General features: G+C 38.2%; 1 protein-coding gene across 17 annotated transcripts in view; it reads left to right on the forward strand.

The window, feature by feature from the left end:
• Positions 1-21,799, forward strand: part of LOC105491971 (multiple C2 and transmembrane domain containing 1) — a 598,621-nt gene that overhangs the window by 353,254 nt on the left and 223,568 nt on the right. For 7 of the 17 annotated variants that reach the window (XM_071097827.1, XM_071097830.1, XM_071097833.1 and 4 more), the window contains 4 exons: positions 1,491-1,570; positions 9,486-9,597; positions 14,788-14,835; positions 18,041-18,079. In XM_071097827.1, coding sequence (XP_070953928.1) covers positions 1,491-1,570; positions 9,486-9,597; positions 14,788-14,835; positions 18,041-18,079 — 279 coding nt within the window. The remainder of the gene's footprint in view (positions 1-1,490; positions 1,571-9,485; positions 9,598-14,787; positions 14,836-18,040; positions 18,080-21,799) is intronic. The other 10 variants (XM_071097828.1, XM_071097832.1, XM_071097836.1 and 7 more) reach the window with 2 other exon arrangements.

Below are 21,799 nucleotides of genomic sequence, written 5' to 3' on the forward strand. Positions count from 1 at the left end.
TGGGTCATCCATTCAAGAGCAGATTTATCTGGTTATGCTCAATTACTCCAGTGTTCAATACAAATGTTTTCTGTCTGAAAAGGTCAGGAAGTGACAGCTCTACATTTCATCTGGTAGCATTTTTTTTTTCTTTCGTTGTGAGGGGTTTCCCTGATCTTCCTTACTTACTTCCTCACTTTCTTTTCATTCTCTCTTCTTTTCCTTAAAACACTTGTCAGAATTTGTAACTGTGTATCACCTATGCACTTCCTTGTTTAATGTCTGTCTCCCTCACTAAACTGTAAGCATTGAGAATGGCAGTTATGCTTACCACTGTTTACTCAGTTGCTAGCATATTGCCTGGCACATAATAAGTACTTAGTCAGTATTGGCTGAGGGAATGAATGAGTGACAAAATTAATAGATGGATGGAAGTTAGCCAGTTCCCATTCACTTAGCATCCTTTGGAAATGGCCCTAACTTATCTAGCTCTGAACTATCCCTCCAGCATCCTTCCATTCTCTGTCTCTCTCCATTTGCTTCAACCCCACTCGTTTCTTGCTGATCACAACTGATGTGTGAAACACATCAGTCCCTCTCCTGGGCTCCGTTTCCTTCAGCTGGAGGGCTCTTGCTCATACTAGCATAGCATACTCCTTCCCATTATTTGGGTGTCTACACAAATATTCTTCCTCAGAGAGGAGTTCCTGGTCACCTCATCTAAAATAGCAGCTCCCCACACACCTCTTAGACATTTATTTGCTCCATGGCACTTATAACTGAACTGTATTTAGGTATTTATAGGCCATCTCAGACCCTCCATGTAGAATCCAAGAGGTCAGAGACATTGTCTGTCTTACTTACCACAGAGTGAATAAGAACCACACAAGACACAGAGAAGATACTGGATAGAGAGTATTGACAAAAGGAAGAAGCACATTATCTCTTTCTTTTCCTTTCATTTTAGTTTTTTTGTTGTTATTCATATTCGTATTATCCCCCAGTAATTGTTTGTGGCAATAAAACTTTATTTTAACTTAACCTTAGTAAAACTTTATAAAGTACATTAATCATAGTATCTTTTTACTTATTTGTATGTTTAAAGTGGCATTGTCCTATATCACAAAATGTATCTTTAATGGCCTAAAAATATGAAGATATTGGAATCATATTCTCATCAACCGTAGCCCAATATGAAAGACATACTTTTGAATTATATACTTCTTCCCACATTTTTGAAGATTTACTATATTTTATTTGATTGTTACATCTACCTTAAAGTTCTATTTGATATAATCAATCAGTAATGTTAAGTAAAAAATAAAATGTAATTTTCTTTAAGTATTTTGTGAGACTCTAATATTCCAAAGTACAAAAACAATTATTTTAAAAAATAAATATTAGTGTGCTTTTGGTGACACAGACAACCAACATTTTATGACCAAGACGTTATCACATAAAGCTTGTATTGGAGATATTTATAACAAGGCTTTTTCTCTTTGGCTTCTCAGGTATTTGACTATGATTTTGGACTACAGGATGACTTTATGGGCTCAGCCTTTCTGGATCTGACACAATTGGAGTTAAACAGGTAACTTTTGAACTGTTGTAATATCACCACCCCTTGTCATGCAGTGGGCTTGTGTAACAGAAAATGTCAGCTGATCTGGGGTCTAGTTCTGTCATTCACAGTGGTGAGCCTTCATGCTAGTCAGCCTTTCTCAAATCCATCTTCCTCACTTACTCAGTGGAAATAATGGCATCTTCCCTGACTGCCTCATTCAACAACTTTTCAACCAAAAACTTCTTGGATGCCTACCTGCTGTGTTTCCCAGTGTCATGAGCATCCGTGTGAAGAGACCACCAAACAGACTTTGTGTGAGCAATAAAGCTTTTTAATCACCTGGGTGCAGGCGGGCTGAGTCTGAAAAGAGAGTCAGCCAAGGGAGATAGGGGTGGGGCCATTTTACAGGATTTGGCTATGTAAAGGAAAATTACAGTCAAAGGGGATTGTTCTCTGGTGGGCAGGGGTGGGGGGGTCACAAGGTGCTCAGTTGGGGAGCTTTTGAGCCAGGATGTGCCAGGAAAAGGAATTTCACAAGGTAATGTTATCAGTTAAGGCAGGAACAGGCCATTCTCACTTCTTTTGTGGTGGAATGTCATCAGTTAAGGCAGGAACATCTGGGTGTGTACATGCCATCTGGGTGTATAAGGCCATCTGGGTGTGTACGTGCAGGTCACAGGGGATATGATGGCTTAGCTTTGACTCAGAGGCCTGACATTCCTGTCTTCTTATATTAATAAGAAAAATAAAACAAAATAGTGTTTAAGTGTTGGGGTGGCGAAAATTTTTGGGGGGTGGTATGGAGAGATAATGGGCGATGTTTCTTAGAGCTACTTCAAGTGGGATTAGGGGCAGCATGAAAACCTAGAGTGGGAGCGATTAAGCTGAAGGAAGATTTTGTGGTAAGAGGCGATATTGTGGGGTTGTTAGAAGGAGCATTTGTCATATACAATGATTGGTGATGGTGTGGATGCGGTTTTGTATAAATTGAAAAACTAAACGGAAGACACAAGCTCTGAATAAGAGAAGGAAAAAAACAGGGATTAAAGGACTAAGAATTGGGAGGACCTAGGACATCTAATTAGAGAGAGCCTAAGGGGGGTCAGCGTAATTACTTGCTTGGTTGCTGAGTTTTTAGACTCTAAGTTTTTGGGGCACAGTCCAAGTTGGTCTGGTGTCTGGAATGAGACTGGGACCTAATAAAAAGGAGTGTCCACACAGGAGCTCAAATGGGCTGTACCCTGTAGCATTCCAAGGACAGGCCTGAATTCTGAGAAGGGAAAGTGGTAAAAGTATTGTCTAGTCCTTTTTAAGTTGGTGACTGAGCTTGGTGAGGTGTGTTTTTAAAAGACCATTAGTCCGTTCTACCTTTCCTGAAGATTGAGGGCAGTAAAGGATATAAAGGTTTCACTGAATACAAAGAGCCTGAGAAACTGCTTGGGTGATTTGACTAATAAAGGCTGATCTGCTATCAGACTGTATAGAGGTGGGAAGGCCAAACCGAGGAATTATGACTGACAGAAGGGAAGAAATGACCACGGTGGCCTTCTCAGACCCTCTAGGAAAGGCCACTACCTACCTAGTGAAAGTGTCTACCCAGACCAAGAGGTATTTTAGTTTCCTGACTCGAGGCATGTGAGTAAAGTCAATTTGCCCATCCTGGGAGGGGGCAAATCCCTAAGCTTGATGTGTAGGGAAGGGAGGGGGCCTGAGAAATTCCTGAGGAGTAGTAGAATAGCAGATGGAACACTGAGAAGTGATTTCCTTGAGGATAGATTTCAAGGATGGAAAGGAAATGAGAGGTTCTAAGAGACAGGCTAGTGGCTTGTAACCTCGATGGAAGAGGTTATGAAATGACGACAGAATAGAATGGGCCTGTGAGGCTAGAAGGAGATATTTTCCTTGGTCTAAGAACCATTTGCCTTGTGTGGGAAGAGATTGATAGGTGGAAGTTTCAGCGGGGGAGAAGGTAGGAGTGACTGATGTGAAGGAGGAAAACTGCTGTGAGGGATAGAAGTTGGAATGCTAGTTCATTTTTTAGCTAACATAACGTAAGCATTGTCCTGAGCAATGATATCTGATGCCTTTTGATGGCTGCTTTCTAGCTACCTTATCAGCATAATTGTTGTCTTGAGCGATGGTGGGGGGAAGAAAATAGATTTTGGAAGTTATGAGAACTGTAGAGAGTGAGTTGAGCATAGTTTGATTTGTAGGGCCTCTAACAGTATTAAAGCAGTGGCAGCCACTGCAAGCAGACATGAGGGCTAGGCTAAAACAGTGAGGTCAAGTTGTTTGGACAGAAAGGGTACAGGATGCGGTCTCGGCTCTTCATGCCTAGGAAGGAAAGAAGTTGTTGTTTTGTAGAAGGGATTGGAGTTTGGGTGATTAGCCAGACACAATCAGCAGGGAGAGCATGTGTGTTTTTATGAGAATTATGCTGAGACAGGTAACAGATGAGGAAGAAATTTGGGCTTGACTGAAGTCATGGGGGCTGTCTGTGAAGCCTTGCATCAGTACAGCCTGGGTAATTTGCTGAGCCTGATGGGTGTCAGGGTCAGTCCAAGTGAAAGCAAACAGAGGCTGGGATGAAGGGTGCAAATGAATAGTAAGGAAAGTATGTTTGAGATCCAGAACAGAATAATGGGTTGTGGAGGGAGGTATTGAGGATAGGAGAGTATATGGCTTTGGCACCATGGGGTGGATAGGCAAAACAATTTGGTTGATAAGGCGCAGATCTTGAAATCACCTGTAAGCCTTGTCTGGTTTTAGGACAGGTAAAATGGGGGAATTGTAAAGAGAGTTTATAGGCTTTAAAAGGCCATGCTGTAACAGGTGAGGGATAATGGGCTTTAATCCTTTTAAAGCGTGCTGCAGGATGGGATACTGGCGTTGAGCCGGGTAAGGGTGATTAGGTTTTAATGGGATGTAAGGGGTGCATGATCGGTCGCCAAGGAGGGAGTAAAGGCGTCCTATACTTGTGGTTTAAGGTGGGGAGATACAAAGGGAGGATGTGAAGGAGGCTTTGAACTGGGAAAAAGGGTGGCAGTGAGGTGTGGCTATAGTCCAGGAACAGTCAGGGAAGCAGATAATTTAGTTAAAATGTCTCATCCTAATAAGGGAGCTGGGCAGGTGGGGATAACTAAAAAACATTGCATAAAGTAATGTTGTCCAAGTTGGCACTAGAGTAGGGGAGTTTTAAGAGGTTTAGAAGCCTGGCCATCAATACTCACAACAGTTATGGAGGCAAGGGAAGCAGGCCTTTGAAAAGAAGATAATGTGGAGTTGGTAGCCTCCATTCTGATTAAGAAGGGTACGGACTTACCCACCACTGTGAGAGTTACCTGAAGCTCGGTGTCCATGATGGTCCAGGGGACTTCCGAGGCAATCAGGCAGCGTCAGTCTTCAGTCACTAAGCCAAGAAGATCTGGAAAAGAGTCAGTCAGAGCCTTGGGTCAAAGTTCCAGGGGCTCTGGAAGTGGCTGCCAGGTGAGTTGAACAGTCCGATTTTTCAGTGGGGTCCCGCACAGATGGGACACGGCTTAGGAGGAATCCTGGGCTGCGGACATTCCTTGGCCTAGTTTCCAGATTTCCAGCACTTGAAGCAAGTTTCTGGGGGAGGCGGTCCTGGAGGAATGCCTGGCTGCTGCAGTTCAGGCATTTGGAAGTTCTTGTGCACTGGAGACGTGGCTGGGGTTTCTCTCATAGTGGAGGCAAGGAATTGCAACTCAGAAATACATTGCTACTTGGCTGCCTCTACTTTATTATTGTACAGCTTGAAGGCGAGGTTCATTAAGTCCTGTGGTGGGGTTTGAGGGCCAGAATTTAATTTGGGGGGTTTTATTTAATGTCGGGAGCGGATTGAGTAATAAAATGTATATTGAGAATAAGACGGCCTTTTGACCTTTTAAGGTCTAGGGCTGTAAAGCGTCTCAGGGTTGCTGCCAAATGAGCCATGAACCGTGCTGGGTTTTTCATATTTGATGAAAAAGAGCCTAAACGATAACTGATTTGGGAGAAGTCGGATAAAGAAAAAGGAGCATTAACCTTGACTATGTCTTTAACTCCAGCCACCTTTTTAAGAGGAAATTGCTGGGCAGGTGCAGGAGGGCTAGTCGAAGAATGGAACTGTAAGCCAGATCGGGTGTGAGGAGGGGAGGTGATAAAAGGATTATAGGGTAGGGGAGCGGAGGCTGAGGAAAAATTGGGACCTAGCTCAGCCTGGTGAGGAGGGGAGAGGTCAGATGGGTCTGTAGAAAAGGAAGATTAGAAAACCTCAGCTATGCTTGGGGTTGGGACTGAGGGGATAGGCGGGAGGGAAAGAAGGAAGATTTGGGACGAGTTGCATTGGGAACAGAGACTAGGGAGGGACCGATGTGTAAAAGAATGCCTGGATGTCAGGCACCTCAGACCGTTTGCCTATATTACGACAAGAATTATTTAGATCTTGTAGGATGGAAAAATTGAAAGTGCTGTTTTCTGGCTATTTGGAATCACTGTCGAATTTGTATTGGGGTCAAGCGGCACTGTAGAAGAAAATAAGGCGTTTAGGTTTTAGGTCAGGTGTGAGTTGAAGAGGTTTTAAGTTCTTAAGAACACAGGCTAAGGGAGAAGAAGGAGGGATGGAGGGTGGAAGGTTGCCCATAGTGAAGGAGGCAAGCCCAGAGCAAAGAGAGAGTAGAGACATGGAGAGAAGGGGTTGGGGGGGTTCTTGCCCTCCAGAAAAGCGGGAAAGGGGTCAGGATGCAGAGATAAGGGGTTGGGCACAGAGATAAGGGATTAGGAGTTTCTTGCCCCCCAGAAAAGAGGGAAAGGGGTAGAGACGTGGAGATAAGGGGTTGGGGGGTCCTTGCCACCCAGAAAAGCGGAGAAGGGGTCAGCAGGTTCTTGCCCCCTAGAAAAGCAGAGACGGGGTAGAGACAGGGAGAGAAGGGGTCGGGGGTTTTGACCCCGCCCCCACCCCCCCAGCCCCCACCACCCCCCCAGCCGCCATCCCCCTGCCCCCATCCCCCCCACCGCCCTCCTACCCCCACCCCCCAGCCCCATCCCCCTGTCCCCATCCCCCTGCCCCTCCCCCATCCCCCCACCCCTCCCCCGTCCCCCGCCACCCCACCCCACCCCCACCAGAAAAGCAGTACATGCCGCTAAGGCTGAAGGACCAAGGCAGGCATCCCTTCGTGGTCAGACACCTCTGAAACATGGGTGAATAATCAGGCAGGCGTCCTCCGCGTGATTAAACACCAAGGGAAGACTGTCTTCCCGAGTCCTAGACTGGCGCCAGAGTTTTGGGTCCATGGATAAAAGGCATCGCCTTTGTCTCTACCAGAAAAGGAAAGGAACTGAAATTAAGAGAAGGGAGAGATTGAAGTGTGGCGCCAAGATTGAAAGGAGAAAGAGGTTGAGGGATAGTTAGAGAGGCTGGAGAAGAGAATAAAAAGAGGGACCTTACGGGATTTAAAATTGTTTAGATGTTCCTTGGGCTGGTGGGTCTGAGGACCCAAGATTGTAGGTGGATCTTTCTCACGGAGCAAAGAGGAGAAGGACGGGGGATTGATCTCCCAAGGGAGGTCCCCTATCCGAGTCACGGCACTAACATGTCATGCGCGTCCATGTGAAGAGACCACCAAACAGGCTTTGTGTGAGCAATAAAGCTTTTTAATCACCTGGGTGATGGACGGCTGAGTCCAAAAAGAGAGTCAGCCAAGGGAGATAGGGGTGGGGCTGTTTTACAGGATTTGGGTAAGTAAAGGAAAATTACAGTCAAAGGGGGTTGTTCTCTGGCGGGCAGGGGCGGGGGGTCACAAGGTGCTCAGTTGGGGAGCTTTTGAGCCAGGATGAGCCAGGAAAAGGAATTTCACAAGGTAATGTCATCAGTTAAGGCAGGAACCAGCCATCTGGGTGTGTACGTGCAGGTCACAGGGGATATGATGGCTTAGCTTTGGCTCGGAGGCCTGACACCCAGTACTGTGCTAAGCACCAGGGATCGAGAGATAAAAGACACATTCCTTTCTTTCACGTTGCCCATATGGTTTTAATGGGGCATAAAAAAAAATGCATGTTAGTCATAATTATTAAGAATCGGACTACTATATATAAAATACAGTGTGTGCGCTTTGCTTCAGAAACAGCAACTCTCTTGTCACTTGAGCCATGGTAGAATCTGATTTTGCCATTGCCGGATTACCAAGGAGTGCTCCTAAGGTGGAGGCCGGTTATTTGTATTTGCTCAGTTTCATATCATTGCTTCTCTAGTTGCAAAGTTGCTATTGTTACTAATATTAATCATTCTTTACACCTAATAACGGGCTTGTACTTTTCCGAAGTGAATTTCAACATAGGAACTAAGAATTGATTTGTACTATAGAATAAAAAAATACCGTTAGAAAAGATCACGCATGCTGAAATAGGCTGCAAAGGAAGCTGTGAAACCTTCTTTGATGGTTTTAAGGAGAAGGAATTCATGGCTGTTTTGGATGATCATGTTATATCGTGCAGCAGGGATGGTGGAAAACAGGAAAGCAGAGTAATGAGCCAGATCACTACTTTCTATTTCTGTAAATGTAGATGACTAGAGAAATGTAAAGTGTAGAAACTCCCTTACACATTACAGTCAACTTAGTTTTAGCACAATGGCTGATTGGTCTTCCAATAGTCATTGTTGCCTCGGACTGGACAAAAGAGCAGCCTTTCCTATACTTTTTCTTTAAGTCCTTCATTCCAGCCCATAGCCTAGCACAGGCTCACACCTCCCCACCACTGTAGGAAGTGCCCTAAGTAGTGTTGCATGGAGTCTATTATCATGAAAACTGAGCTCAATCTAGAATAGACTGTGCTGTTCTTCTGTAAAGTTCACAGGTACTTTCTCTTAGATCTCTGCATAAGGATATGCAAGTGACTAGACTTAATCCCAAACCGTAAATTTATCTTGTTTCCTATTAAAGATAAATCATTGGTGAAAAATAATTTGAAATGGTGACAATTTGGAATAATTTCAAAAACTAAAAGAGATTATTTATACATGAGCATTTGGTGTGTATTTTGCCACATAACATATTTTGTGTATTTCACTAGCAATTCCTTCTCCTCAAAACCACAAAAATATCTAATTACTACTTTTTAAAATAACGTATTTGTGTATGCTGTTTTGTTCTAAATGTAAATCAGTAGTCTCTGGGTATAGAAAAAGTGATAATAATTGTAGTCATATAAATGTTTATGTTATTATACTATGTAATACATTGAGGTATCTCTGAAAGAATAATACATCATAAGACAGTTGTAAATGTTCATGTATCTTTATCATGTAATTACTAAAAAATATAATGAAGTTTTTCTATTAATTTTTGTATGTAATTATTACATGAAAATGAACTAAATCAAACTGTAACCCCATATGTATATTTAGTGTATATGTGTGTATGTATATATGTGTATATATATTCACGTGTATGTACATGTGCATGTATATATGTGTGTATATTCACGTGTGTGTATGTATATGTGTATGTATGTATGTGTGTGTATATATTCACATGTGTGTATGTATATGTGTATGTATATATGTGTGCATATATATTCACGTGTGTGTATGTATATGTATATGTATGGTGCTTGTGTATATGTATGGTGCTACTCTCTGTGGGTTTAGAGAGTATAGAAAGGAGACTGATAGGCTTCTTAATAGGGTTGTAGTTTCTTGGCCTTTTCAAACACTTTCTGGAACCTTCATGGGTTTAGAAAGCAGAAATTCATCTGGTGAATTCAGATCTACTCACAGTTTATTGGATAGCTTAATACACTGATAATATTTTAATAACAAAAATTGTCCCAAGAAAGTAAAGGAAAACAAAATTGCTTTTTATCTTAAAAGAATAAAGTATTAATGAAAATATATTTGGCTTATTCATTTAATGACTGTTCAAAATCTAAATATTTTCTATCACAGGCCCACAGATGTGACCCTTACTCTGAAAGATCCTCATTATCCTGACCATGATCTTGGAATCATTTTGCTCTCAGTCATCCTTACCCCTAAAGAAGGAGAGTCCAGGGATGTGGTAAGTTCCCCCACAGCCTAGTAGGAGCTCTTTCTTGCTCTCTCTTGTTCGAATGTTGTGAGCCTTTCTTTGGACCCAGAGGTAGTAATGAAGAGAAGCTGCCTATGAAAATATGCCCTGTTCTTTATTTCTGTGAGTATCCTAGGTATTGCTCATTCATGCTTATTGTATCTTTTCAACTCTAATTTCCTGTTCCACCCTCCAGATCAGAACCTCTTGTTGTAAATAAGAAACAGATTTGAATTTTTATTTTAATTTTATTTCTCAATTTCAGACATGTTATATTATAGGCAAATATTAGTATTCATTTGGGGAATACATTTATTAGTGAATTGAATACTTGGAATTCCTCGTTAAGGTATCCAGACCCTGCTGTTTTGACTGCATTGTCAGGTGTACCACAACAGAGAAAATGAGGTGAAATTATAACAGAGTTTCTGCTTTCTGGTATTTGTTTACTGAATGATAAGTGAATACTTTTCATCTTCTTGATGGGCTTCCATATTGATATTACCCATTTTTCAGCACTAGCTGTCTGTACGTCCTTGCACACCATGCTGCTATGAGAAACTGACAAGGGACACAGAGGAGCCAATTACTCCCCCCGAGTTGAAGTGACATTAAAAAATATCAGGCTTGACTCACATCAGTATGCTTACTAGTGTACTTTCTGCCACAACTTGCCAGAGATTATTTATTAGACTCAATGTGCTTTCATGTGCCTGGGAACTACTCTAACTAGCTCTGACTATAACACATTTTAGTAGTAGACATAATTTTTTTAGGCAAGTCGAAATACTCTATTTCAGCAATGTATGTATTGCTGTCCTGAAATAATGCATGATTAAAGTTGGTTATAGATTGTCTGCTGGAAAGGTATTGTTGGCATTTTCCACTAGACTGTAGGTAAATATTGTGAAATTCAACTTCAAATTTGGAAATACTTTAAACTCATTGAAAAATTCACCCTTCCAAGAATTATTTCTCTCCATCCTTTTTAGAAATGTAATGATGACACGTATGTTTATATATAATATTTGCTAAATTGGGTTAAGTATCTGTACTTCATTCACTGAGGAAGAAGTTTCTCTTTTTAGATAAGAATTACCAGATAGTAATACCTAGTGTGAGAACTTAGCTTGGTAAAATTATGTATGTATGTGTGCACATGCACCCTTGTGCAGAGGGGTGGGTGAGAAACAATTTTTACAAAAAGTATTTAGAAATGAAAGCCCGTCATCTTAGAAGTCACTACTTCAGAAGACATTATTTCACCCAGCACAAGCCAAGAAGTATAACCTAGCTGGCTAATCCATACATAGGAATCAATTGTAAATGTTCATTTTGTGTTTTATTCAAATAATTCAATGAGTGTAGTATTCACCAAGAACCTACTTTAAGCTGGTTCCTGTGCTGAACACTTAGGATACAATAGAACTTAGACCCAGTGGAGAACCCAGGAATCTATTAATCACTGATAGGAACAACTGTTTTAAATGCTGTGAAAGAGGTACATACTGCTGAAAGAGCAAATATAGGAAAATTTTTAGTAGCCAGGGGTTAAGGATTCTCGAAGGAAGTCAAATAACACCTGAAATATGAAGTGTAAAACAGGCCTTAATAAAGCAAAAACAAGAAAGAGAGGTGGTATTTAAAGCAGAGGAGACAACACACACAAAGGCCAGGTGATAAGAGGAACCATGTTGCATTTCAAGAATTGAAAAACCACTGGAGTTTAGAGAAGGTGGAAGCAAAGACAGTGTGGGTGATCAGAGTGCATAACGACACTGGGGTGGAAGGACGATGCCCAGACTGTGTAGAACTCATTGACCATGTTAAGTTTTGGGTCTTTCCCCAAAAAACTGTGGGGATCCATTGAAAGATCTGTGAATCGAAAGCAGTGGAATCGTATTTGCCTTTTGAAAATCTTTGTGGCTGCATTGTAGAAAATATATTGAAGGGGTAAGAATGGGTACCTGGAGACCAATTAGGAGGCCATGGCGAAAATCCAGGTGAAAGATGATGGAACTTCGGATTAGAACTGTCAGAGGTAGAGATGGAGGGAAATTGGCAGGTTTACCTATAGGAGGTAAAAATCAAGAAGACTTGATGATAGAATATTCTTGTGCTGGGGTTCTTTGTTATTTTAATGAAGGACAGCACTTCATAAATCAAGATACCTAAGTGTCTGAGATCCTGTGTAGTCCCAGACCATCTAAACTTGCAATATTCCTGGAGATTGGAATGATATAGCAGCGATTGTGGTGATTTGGGTGATGTGATAATGTACGGTCAACTGAATTTTTACATTAAAGGGATGTTTATTAAACACTCTAACATCAAACTGAGGGTTTGAGGGAGCAAGTTAATATCAGGAGACCCTACTATGAAGCTGCTGAGTTGTTCTAAATTACACAGAAATATATGTCAACAAAGGCAAAGTAGTTTCCAACATTATTTTTTCTTCAACAATCCTTCAAAAATCCCTCAATCTCCAGGGTTGTTCAAATTTATTTTTTAAATATAAGAATTATTTTAAAATATTACAGTGCCTGGGAGCTGATCATCAGTAAGTTATCAAACACAAATAAAGAAGAAAATAGGTGGGTTACATGAAAGTAGTTATATATCAAAAATATGGTTTTCTTCACCTTCTTTTCCTCCTTTTCCTTTCTCTTCATCATATCTCTTCAGCCACATTCACCCTTAACACAAAAAGTTCCTTCTGAAATCCTCATGCTATTTTCTTGGCTCAAATCCATTTGACTACCCCAGATTTTTTGGAAGAAATCTTTCCAAAGGTATTTTTCATCTCAGAAAGTTTTTTTGCATTCATTGCCTTACTTCATGCCCTCTTCTTTCAAAGTTCCAGAGAGCACATGCAGCGCTCTCTGCTGTATTAAGAGAGAAATGGTGTCTTCTCTCCTTCTCTCCTGTTATTGACTCTCTTATGGCTTCTTTCTTCATCAGAGAAGCAAGTGGCTCAACCAGGGCTTAGAAAAGACACAGTGATCAAGTCTGTTCAGAGCCAGCCTCTGGCTGGTGAACATCCTTGTACTTTCCGTCCTGACCTCGGTCACCCCTGAGGAAGCAGAGAGAAGGGTAACCAGTGTGGTTATCCTGGCTCATCCTCGTGGGTACAATCAATAGCTGAGGCATGGGCTTGGTTGTATAGAAGCAAGCAGGGCCAGAGGAGAGGGGAGAAAGGAGGGAGGGGAGAAAGATTCCCCCTTGGAGATTCTACTGGGATTCAGTATCCTGGCTATTGGGATGTCCTAAATTTGAACCTGGGTTTGTAAATATATGCTCTACGTTATGAAAATGCCCCAAAATACATATAAATTGGCTTTTCTTTTGTGTTTGTCCTACATTGCAGTTCTATAACTATTTTATTAAGCTCTCTAAAACTGATTCTTATATTTAGCAACACTGGTTGTTAGGTTTTGAAACTCTGAATAAGAACCATTTGTAGGCATCTGTATAAAACAAAATACTTATTGATCATCTACTAAGCATTATACTAGGCTTTATAACACCCTCTTTCTTCTTCTTCTAAGTTTTCAGTGACTTGTGGCTATTTCTCTAATTAAATGGAAACTTCTGGTGAGAAATTTTAAGGCTCTCCAACAAGCAATGTATGTTCCCTCACTGTAACTTCTGTCCCAGCCATACAAACTCCTTCACGGTTCACCTTCTCTCAAGTCCAGGCTTTCTTCAGCGTTACCTGTGTACCTAAAATATGCCTATGTATAGTTCACCTTGCCTCCATCCTACATCCTATCACTCATAAGAGGGGAATTATATATATATAATACATAAAGTCTTCCTTATGATGACTTCAAAAGACCAAGTGAGGGTATATGTTTTTTTTTCTTACCTCAATATTCAAATCCCTGAGGTTGTCACAAACAATATCAACTCATGATTAAATAATGATTTAATTTTCTTTTGTAAGTTCTCAAAATTAGTATATTAATGATAATCTGCTTGAAATCAAGCCTTATTGGTCTTCCCACAGAATTCTAATGATTGACAATAAATTATAAACCCATCACTGTATTTTCTTCATTCTGTAACATGTCAAATATCAGCTTAGTAATTTTTCTGGGCTACATTTGAAGTTTCTTGGTTAAAAATCACAGATCCAATGTATCTTCTAGTTAAATTTTCAGATATCTAAAAGACATAACATACTGCAGCTGTAAAAATGGCATGCTGAACTTTCACAAATTATTCAGAAACAAATTTTATTTAGAGAAATTTAAGCTAAAAATGCAACAAACCAGAAATCAGTTACTGTATGCTTCACAATCCCTAGAAAACGAGAATTATGTAAGAAAGGAATAAAGGCAAATTTTACATTGACCCTCACAGAGTAAAATTACAAGAGTTCTGTTCTCTTTGATTACTAGCTCAGAAATAATTTATTTCAGGCTTTTAGCACTGAAGATGTTAGTTCAAAAACCACATGTTTATTCGTATGCCTGTATTGATAAAACTTTGCTAAATATTTTATATGTATTAAAAATGGAGAATGAAAGAGATGTGTTTCAAGAGCCTTTTACAGATAAAACCTAATGATCAAATAGGAAATAGAACATTAATGTGAATAAAATGCTATGCCAAGGTAGGAAGAAATGAGTAACTGGAAGTACAGAGTCCTTAGCATTACAAAGTGGTAAGATTTCTAAAACAGTCATCTTGTGAGTTTTTTATGCACTGTTAATAGTAACAATACGTTCCATGAATTATGCAGTTGGGATGATTTCTCCTTGTGTGGATTGCCAGCTCTAGAAATCAGTAAAAGTGAAGAACGAGTTGAAAAACCTATCAGCCTACTGAATCTACTAAAGCCTCTAAAATATTCAATGTCTAATTGCAGCAATTTGTATTTCATAGGTACCATATAAAAATCTTCTCCATTGAGGTCATGATTGAGTCTTTTAAAAAAATTCCCAGATGTGAACAGATATATATGTATATACATTTTAAGTCTCCAGCATTGTGTGTACAAGAAACCAAAACCTCCTTGGGGGGCATGCTGATGAGTTGCATGGCACAATTGTCATTTCTGTTTTGATTGCATGTCCTATTTTTGAACCTGTAAAAGTGTGTAGTGCATATATGTGTGTCCTATATATGGCAATTTGTCTGATAGTGTGTTTGAGTTCTTTCTGGCTCTTTTTCTAGCAGAGTTCAATCCACAGCTTTCTTCATTGGAGAATTTGTGAAATAAAAGTGAGTTAATTTGTGTTACACACTCTCTTAAATAACCTAGACCTACAAATTGCTTGCCTAAGGCTAAAAAATGGAAAATTCAAAGAAACATATGAATGACCTTAGTTGGCCTTTGATGAATTAAAAAAAAAAACAAAAAACTTCTTTGTCTTGGATTAGTTTTGATATTCTTCAGAATTATTACACAGCCAACATTTGAAGAAATATCTACCTACAAAAAGTTGAATATATGTATGCTTTATAAGATGTATGTTACTATTGTATCTAATTATTCTGTGATTTTTTATATGTACAGTAGTTATATAATTGCCTAAAAAGTCACTTCAACAAAAGATAAAAATTAAAAAACGGATTGAGATTGTGGAGTCTTTTAAAAACAATTCCTTCTGCAGCTCTATCACAAGCCATATTTTTATGCTACTTCATTCCTTTTACTGGCTTCAAGGAAGTTGAGCTGCTAATGAAGAATTTGAATTGTACTATAATAATATCAGGTAATAATCCTTTCAAAAATTAATTCATATGTTTCTCAGCTGAAGTTAAGATCATAGAGCAAAAAATAAATCTTATTTTTCTATAATTTGCTTCATCTTCTATTTTTAACAATCCCCAATCTTCCTTCTCTAACATGTCTCACAGATAGCGAGAAAACATTATTAATAGTTTATCTATTAAATTAATTTTCTTTTTAACTTTTGTACTGTTTTAGTTTTATTGAATTGACCTTAACCCAACTACCTAAAAGAAAAAGGGACTTAGAAGTGAGATACTTAAACCCATTGCTTTGCTAGTAGATTTGGCTCAAGAGGCAGAAATGTTATAAAATCTAGGGTCATTTTGAGAGTCACTGGGTATAGTAATAGAACTTTAGATACTGAATTAGGAAAATAATGAATGGGTTCTCATAACTGCTAAATCTTTCCTATTTATACTTAGGGTAATCACTGACTTTTTATTGTATCAGTTTCTCAATCTGAAAAAGAAAACCTTGCAGCCTGCTTATAAAGCTATTTTGAGAGACAGGACAAATACTGGCCCTATATTTTGTTTTACTGTAGAAGGTTAATTTTATGTGGTGCTTGTGAGTCAGGGGATGTGACTTTGTGGAATCCTTGTAATACTGACTAGTGTTACCATGAGATTTCACTCTTTCTAATGTTCTATGGCCCTTTTACATAGCATAACATTTCTTATATAATAGAATTTTATATGATAAAATTCTCAGATGCTAGATAATGATGATAAATGACCGTGAATTAGTAGATTGTACTTTTTATATATCTTAATTGTTATTGATTGATTTGACTCAAAATATTGTCTCTAGGAGATACCATTCTTTGTCCATTGAAACTCTGCTTGGTGAGAAAGTTGAACATTTATTATCCAACTCTTATGGGGCAGTTTTTGTAAATATAACATACCACTTAAGTATTTGGTTTCTAGTTGCCTTTTGGTGATGATGGAGGAAGTGGTGGTGGTGGTGATGATGATGATGATGATGATACTGATGATAATATATCATTTAACATCAAAAATAAAGATTTATTACATGTCCCCCTAGATGGCCACCTCTATAACCCAATGCTGGGATTTGTTGCTTCAAAATGAACTGGACATTTAGTACTTTGAAAACATAGATTATTTCTATAATAGTATTTGATAACAGTGCTTTGCAGTTTCCTGACTAAAAAAAAAAAAAGGAGGGGTGATGAGGAATCATTGTAACCTTAGGAAATCTATTATTATTTTATGTTTTGGTCAACATTTAATAAAGACTGTATGTAGAGAAAATATGCCCTATACGACCACTCCCTATAGAAAAGAGGAACGTATAATTATCTTTGAAAATGTTATGCTAGTCTTAGTTTTTACCCTAGAATGTACACATTCATTCTTGTGGTTTAGGTTAAAGGTTGCCCTCATCTTATATTAAAATCTTTCCATTTTTGTGTTATTCTAATCCATGAGTAGTTTCTGACATGGTTCTTTTTTATGGTGAATCCTCCTGAAAGAGATACAGTTCTTAAAGTGCATTTCTCTGATATACAAATATGGCACAAGCACTTTAAGCTATATTCCTTGCCCTGAATATTTCCTATTCTCCACTTCATCTGCCTTAAAGATAATAGTAAAGCAAAGAGAGGGGAAAGAGGTTAATCAGGAAGGTTAATACTTCAGTGTTCATTGAGAAATTTTTTAAAGTGAAGAGAGGAAACAAAAAAAATCATTGAGCTTTTATGATTTAGTTTATTCAAGAGATTAGTGATCTTGGGGATGCATTACAAAGCTCTAGAACCTTAATTAAAACTTTTGGCCATACATATTTATTAGTTTGACACAAACTAACTAGTTTAAAGGATATGCTTTCACTAAACATTTCTTTTTTCTTTTTTTTTTTGAGACGGAGTCTTGCTGTGTCACCCAGGCTGGAGTGCAGTGGCGCGATCTCAGCTCCCTGCAAGCTCCGCCTCCCGGGTTCACGCCATTCTCCTGCCTCAGCCTCCCGAGTAGCTGGGACTACAGGCGCCCGCCACCACACCCGGCTAATTTTTTTGTATTTAAAGTAGAGAAGGGGTTTCACTGTCTTAGCCAGGGTGGTCTGGATCTCCTGACCTCGTGATCCGCCCGCCTTGGCCTCCCATAGAGCTGGGATTACAGGCGTGGGCCACCGCGGCAGGCCTCACTAAACATTTAGCAGGAAAATGCACTAGTAGCCATTACAGTATGCAGCATTTGTTTTCAACTGAAAGCATCTGTAGACTCTGATGTAGTTAAAGATGAACTGGAAGCAGAGACAATTCTACAATGCCACCAAAGCAAAAGATTTTGAATGTGTTTAAAGAGAAAAAATATTATATACCTGATCAAGTCATGTACACCCTCAACCTCCACCACCAAAAGGAGCCATTGGAAATTATGAGACACAATGTGTTTTTTCAGTCAGTAAAGGCATCCCAGTACTGGTCCCATTTTTTTTTTTTTTTTAAACAAAGGAATAAATCAAATGAACTCTCACCAGAAAGACTGCTGGAATGTTAAAGTTGTTTCTCTAGTCGTGTGTGCGTGGAAAACAAGTTTTGTGTTGTACAATTGCTGCAGGAACTGTTTGCTGTTTCAAGGGCTAATGTTTCCGCTAAAAAACAACTGGCTGCCCTCTTCTGTACTTGAGTGAAAAGATAATGAAAATGCTTTATTTTATTTACAGACAATGCTAATGAGGAAGAGTTGGAAAAGATCAAGTAAGGTAATTCTTAGCTTGTGATCTTTCAGCTTTTCTTGTTGAGAAGAATTATCATCTGCTTTCCCAGATCTCTCTCATCTCTTCAAAGTATGCTACCAGATTTCATACTATCCGATTGTTACTTTTCCCCATAAATTTAAGCAAACCATGTGATGTTTTTTAAGTAGAAATCACACTGATCAATAGCTTCAAATCATTCTTTCACTATTTTCTGGTCACTTCTCAACATCATTCTCAGCATCTAGTCTCAACTATATATGCAACAGGGTCTAGAAAATTGCTTTGCGCCAGGAATAAAATGATGAGGCTAGGGGAGGGACAACTCCAGATAGAAGAAAGATTTGCACAATTTATTTTATTTTTGGGGGTCACAGAAAATTGAGTATAAAGCTTTCTAAACTCAGAAATTCCTGTATCATTACATCTTTAGAGTATACAATAAGAACCATTTTTCCCCATTGTCTCTTCTCACTTTAAGAAATAAAGTGAGAGGAGTTTATGGTTCCTGTAACTTACTAAGCCCCAGCTCTTTTGCAACTTGTAAGATATGCAAAATATAAACTAAGCGTTTAATTTGTTCAGTGGTGCTGCCACTCTTGGACACAGATATCAAGATGAAACAACTTTTATATGAATATACTTTGAAATAAATAAAAAGGATTTTACTTGTAAAAATCTTGTCTCCTCAAATTTCTACTTAGAGTCAGTATTCCTTTTTAATAGTGACTAATTTTTTTAGACCCTGGAACATGACAATCTTTTTCCTTCCATTCTGATTGAATCATGCTTTTACCTAAGCTTTTCTTTAATTTTGTCATTTTTATTACTGTGAATTAATATATATATATCAAAATGTTTTTATATTTATGGTAATGACTTAATCTATTTGAACAAGTGTCTCTTACTATACATTTTCTCCCTAATTCCTATGGCATTAATGACCAAAGAATAATTTGGCTCACAAAAAAGTCAGGACTCCCATTAAAATGGGAATAAAAATAAAAATAAAACTTTATTATTTTAATAAAATGAAAAACGCTTATTAAGGAAGGTTGCTGAATATTTCTAACTTAATGTTCACTGTGATTTTCACTAATCAAAGTTTCAAGATGTTTTGAAGAAATATTTGCACTGTTCATGTTTGTATTACTCTTTTTCCTTTGTAATTATAAAGTTATTGTTATATTAAAAGTGTATATATTTTTAAATTTATATAATTGGATATATTTGTGTAAAAAACATGACAACCCATCAATATGTAACAATATTCTTTCAGATATATTTAACATGCTAGAGCAAGATATTATATAATATTTAGTATTAATTAATGGGGATAATCCATTTTATTGTATAAAAGGAAGAACAGAAATGAAGATTCTGCCAGGCACAGTGGCTCAGGCCTGTAATCCCAGCACTTTGGGAGGCCGAGGTGGGTGGATTACTTGAGGTCAGGAGTTCAAGACCAGCCTGGCCAACATGGTGAAACCCTGTCTCTACTAAAAATACAAAAATTAGCCAGGCGTGGTGGCATACGCCTGTAATCCCAGCTTCTAGGGAGGCTGAGGCAGGAGATGGCTTAAACCCCGGAGGCAGAGGTTGCAGTGAGCAGAGATCATGCCATTTCACTCCAGTCTGGGCAACAGAGTGAGACTCTGTCTCAAAAAAAAAAAAAAAAATTCTTCTTTAAAAATTATATTAAATGTACATTTAAATGTAAATATAATTTTAAACATAAATTAAGTAAAAGTATATCACATACTTTTGTTCCATATATAGAAAATTTAAAATGAATAATAAACATCTATCCTCTACTGTTTTTATATCTAAAATTCTTGGAGTTTATATTTATTATTAGCAATCCATTTATGTATTCAAATGGATACATTTTTCAAGCTTCCAACTGAAGATACAGAATTCCTATGTCTAACAGCACTCGTTTGAGTACTTGGCAGATTATATTTAGTACAGTGTTAACATAAGCTTTTGGGTTTTAGCCTAAGGGATTTTCAACTTTGAAAAACTTAATGGGGATATTGAATACTAACTGAAGTAAAATTGGTTAACTCATTTGATTTTTTTTTTCTGTGAGAACATACTGAACACCTGCTAATTCATTCAGATTTTTTACTGTGCCCTAAAACATTTGCCATATTCATCCATATTAGTGTTACAAGAGCACAACGTTAAATTCAAAATGGGGGGAAAGTTTGACATTTCAATTACTAGCTAGTCCACCTTCCTTCACACACTCTGCTATGTTGAAACTGCTCCCTGAATCTTTCGTCCAGTAAATTGTGCTTCCTGGGAAACTAAGGGGTAAGGGACTATACCGTGTAGTTTTATAGGTTTAACTGTGTTACTGTTTTATGAAAATGCATCATTTTCTAAATATTTCAATCTTCTTGTAAATTCTCGTCTGAGTACAGATTTTTCATTTTTTATTTTTGGAAATAGGGTGTAATTTTATTTGCATTACATTTAAATATGGGTATTTCATATATGATATAACTACGTTCAAATTCAAAGGTAAATTTTTCATAAAAACACAGATCATTTTCTTCCTCGGAATCTTGATTTACAGAATAAGGTCTCCCGCATCTTCATGGAAGGGCTTTGGCATGCAGCCTGTCTTTGAGTGTCAGTGGTGAATAGATAATCTAAGAAGTGTAAATTTTGTAGCAAAGGCTTAAAGATAGCCAGTGTTGTTAGAGATTCTCTCCAGTATGGAGTTTTTCTTCCTTTGCTTGGTTTCTTTCAGAAGTGATGTAACTACAGAGGAAGAAAGGCTAAATTGACACAGTTGTTGTTCTTTTAAATACGCCTGTCTCCCCACTATACAATGTGAATCAGCTCATGGAATTTCCCATTCCTTAAGCAGCTACTCGTCATTTTCATCATCTTGGTTTTCTGTAATGAAATTTCTTTGCCTATTTTTGTAACCATACTTCTGCTAATAATAGGCTCTTTCAATGGAAATCTTATTACTTGTGGCACTCACATAATGTGGGGTTGCATTTAACTATTGAAATCAAAAGAAGAATCTCCAGCTTGAGGACAGGGAGATCCTAACTGCTGTTCAGGACTAACTTATTATTTTTTGCGGGGGGAGGGTGGGTAATTGTATTACCACTTAGCAATACATAGGAAAAAATGCATCTAAACTTACCTCTGAAAAATAAGAATGTATGAAGTATGCATTGTATTTGAATGGCATATAAACAAGTATATAGATATAAATTCCATAATATTTCCTCTTCTAGGGACAGAACCATCCTTTAAAAGACTCATTCTGGTTTTCCACAAGCACACTTTCTATTATGCACATTTTGAATTCTGCCCCACACTCAGCTGTTATAGAATTATGTTATTTTAAGAAGAAAGGGACTGATGTCTCCTTAAACTTGGGCAACAGAAGAATTATCCAGGTGAAAGAGTTACTCTTATGTTACAAAAATGTGTTTTAGCAGAGAAATGGTAGCGCTTTGGATTATTGCGATATTTTATTCTTTAGAAGAAACTTCTCACTGATAATTTATTCTAAGGTTAAATTATTCATGAAGAAAGTTTCATGAACTCAGAAGAGATGATTTATATGTATTTTGCGAATACATTTTGTGGGGCGAAGCCAAAAATGGAAAAATGTAATGAAATAATTGGCTCTATCAAACAATAAGCAATTATGATTTTACATTACATTGTGTGTGTGTGTGTGTGTGTGTGTGT

The sequence above is a fragment of the Macaca nemestrina genome, chromosome 6 (assembly GCF_043159975.1).
Source record: "Macaca nemestrina isolate mMacNem1 chromosome 6, mMacNem.hap1, whole genome shotgun sequence".
Taxonomy (NCBI): Eukaryota; Metazoa; Chordata; class Mammalia; order Primates; family Cercopithecidae; genus Macaca; species Macaca nemestrina.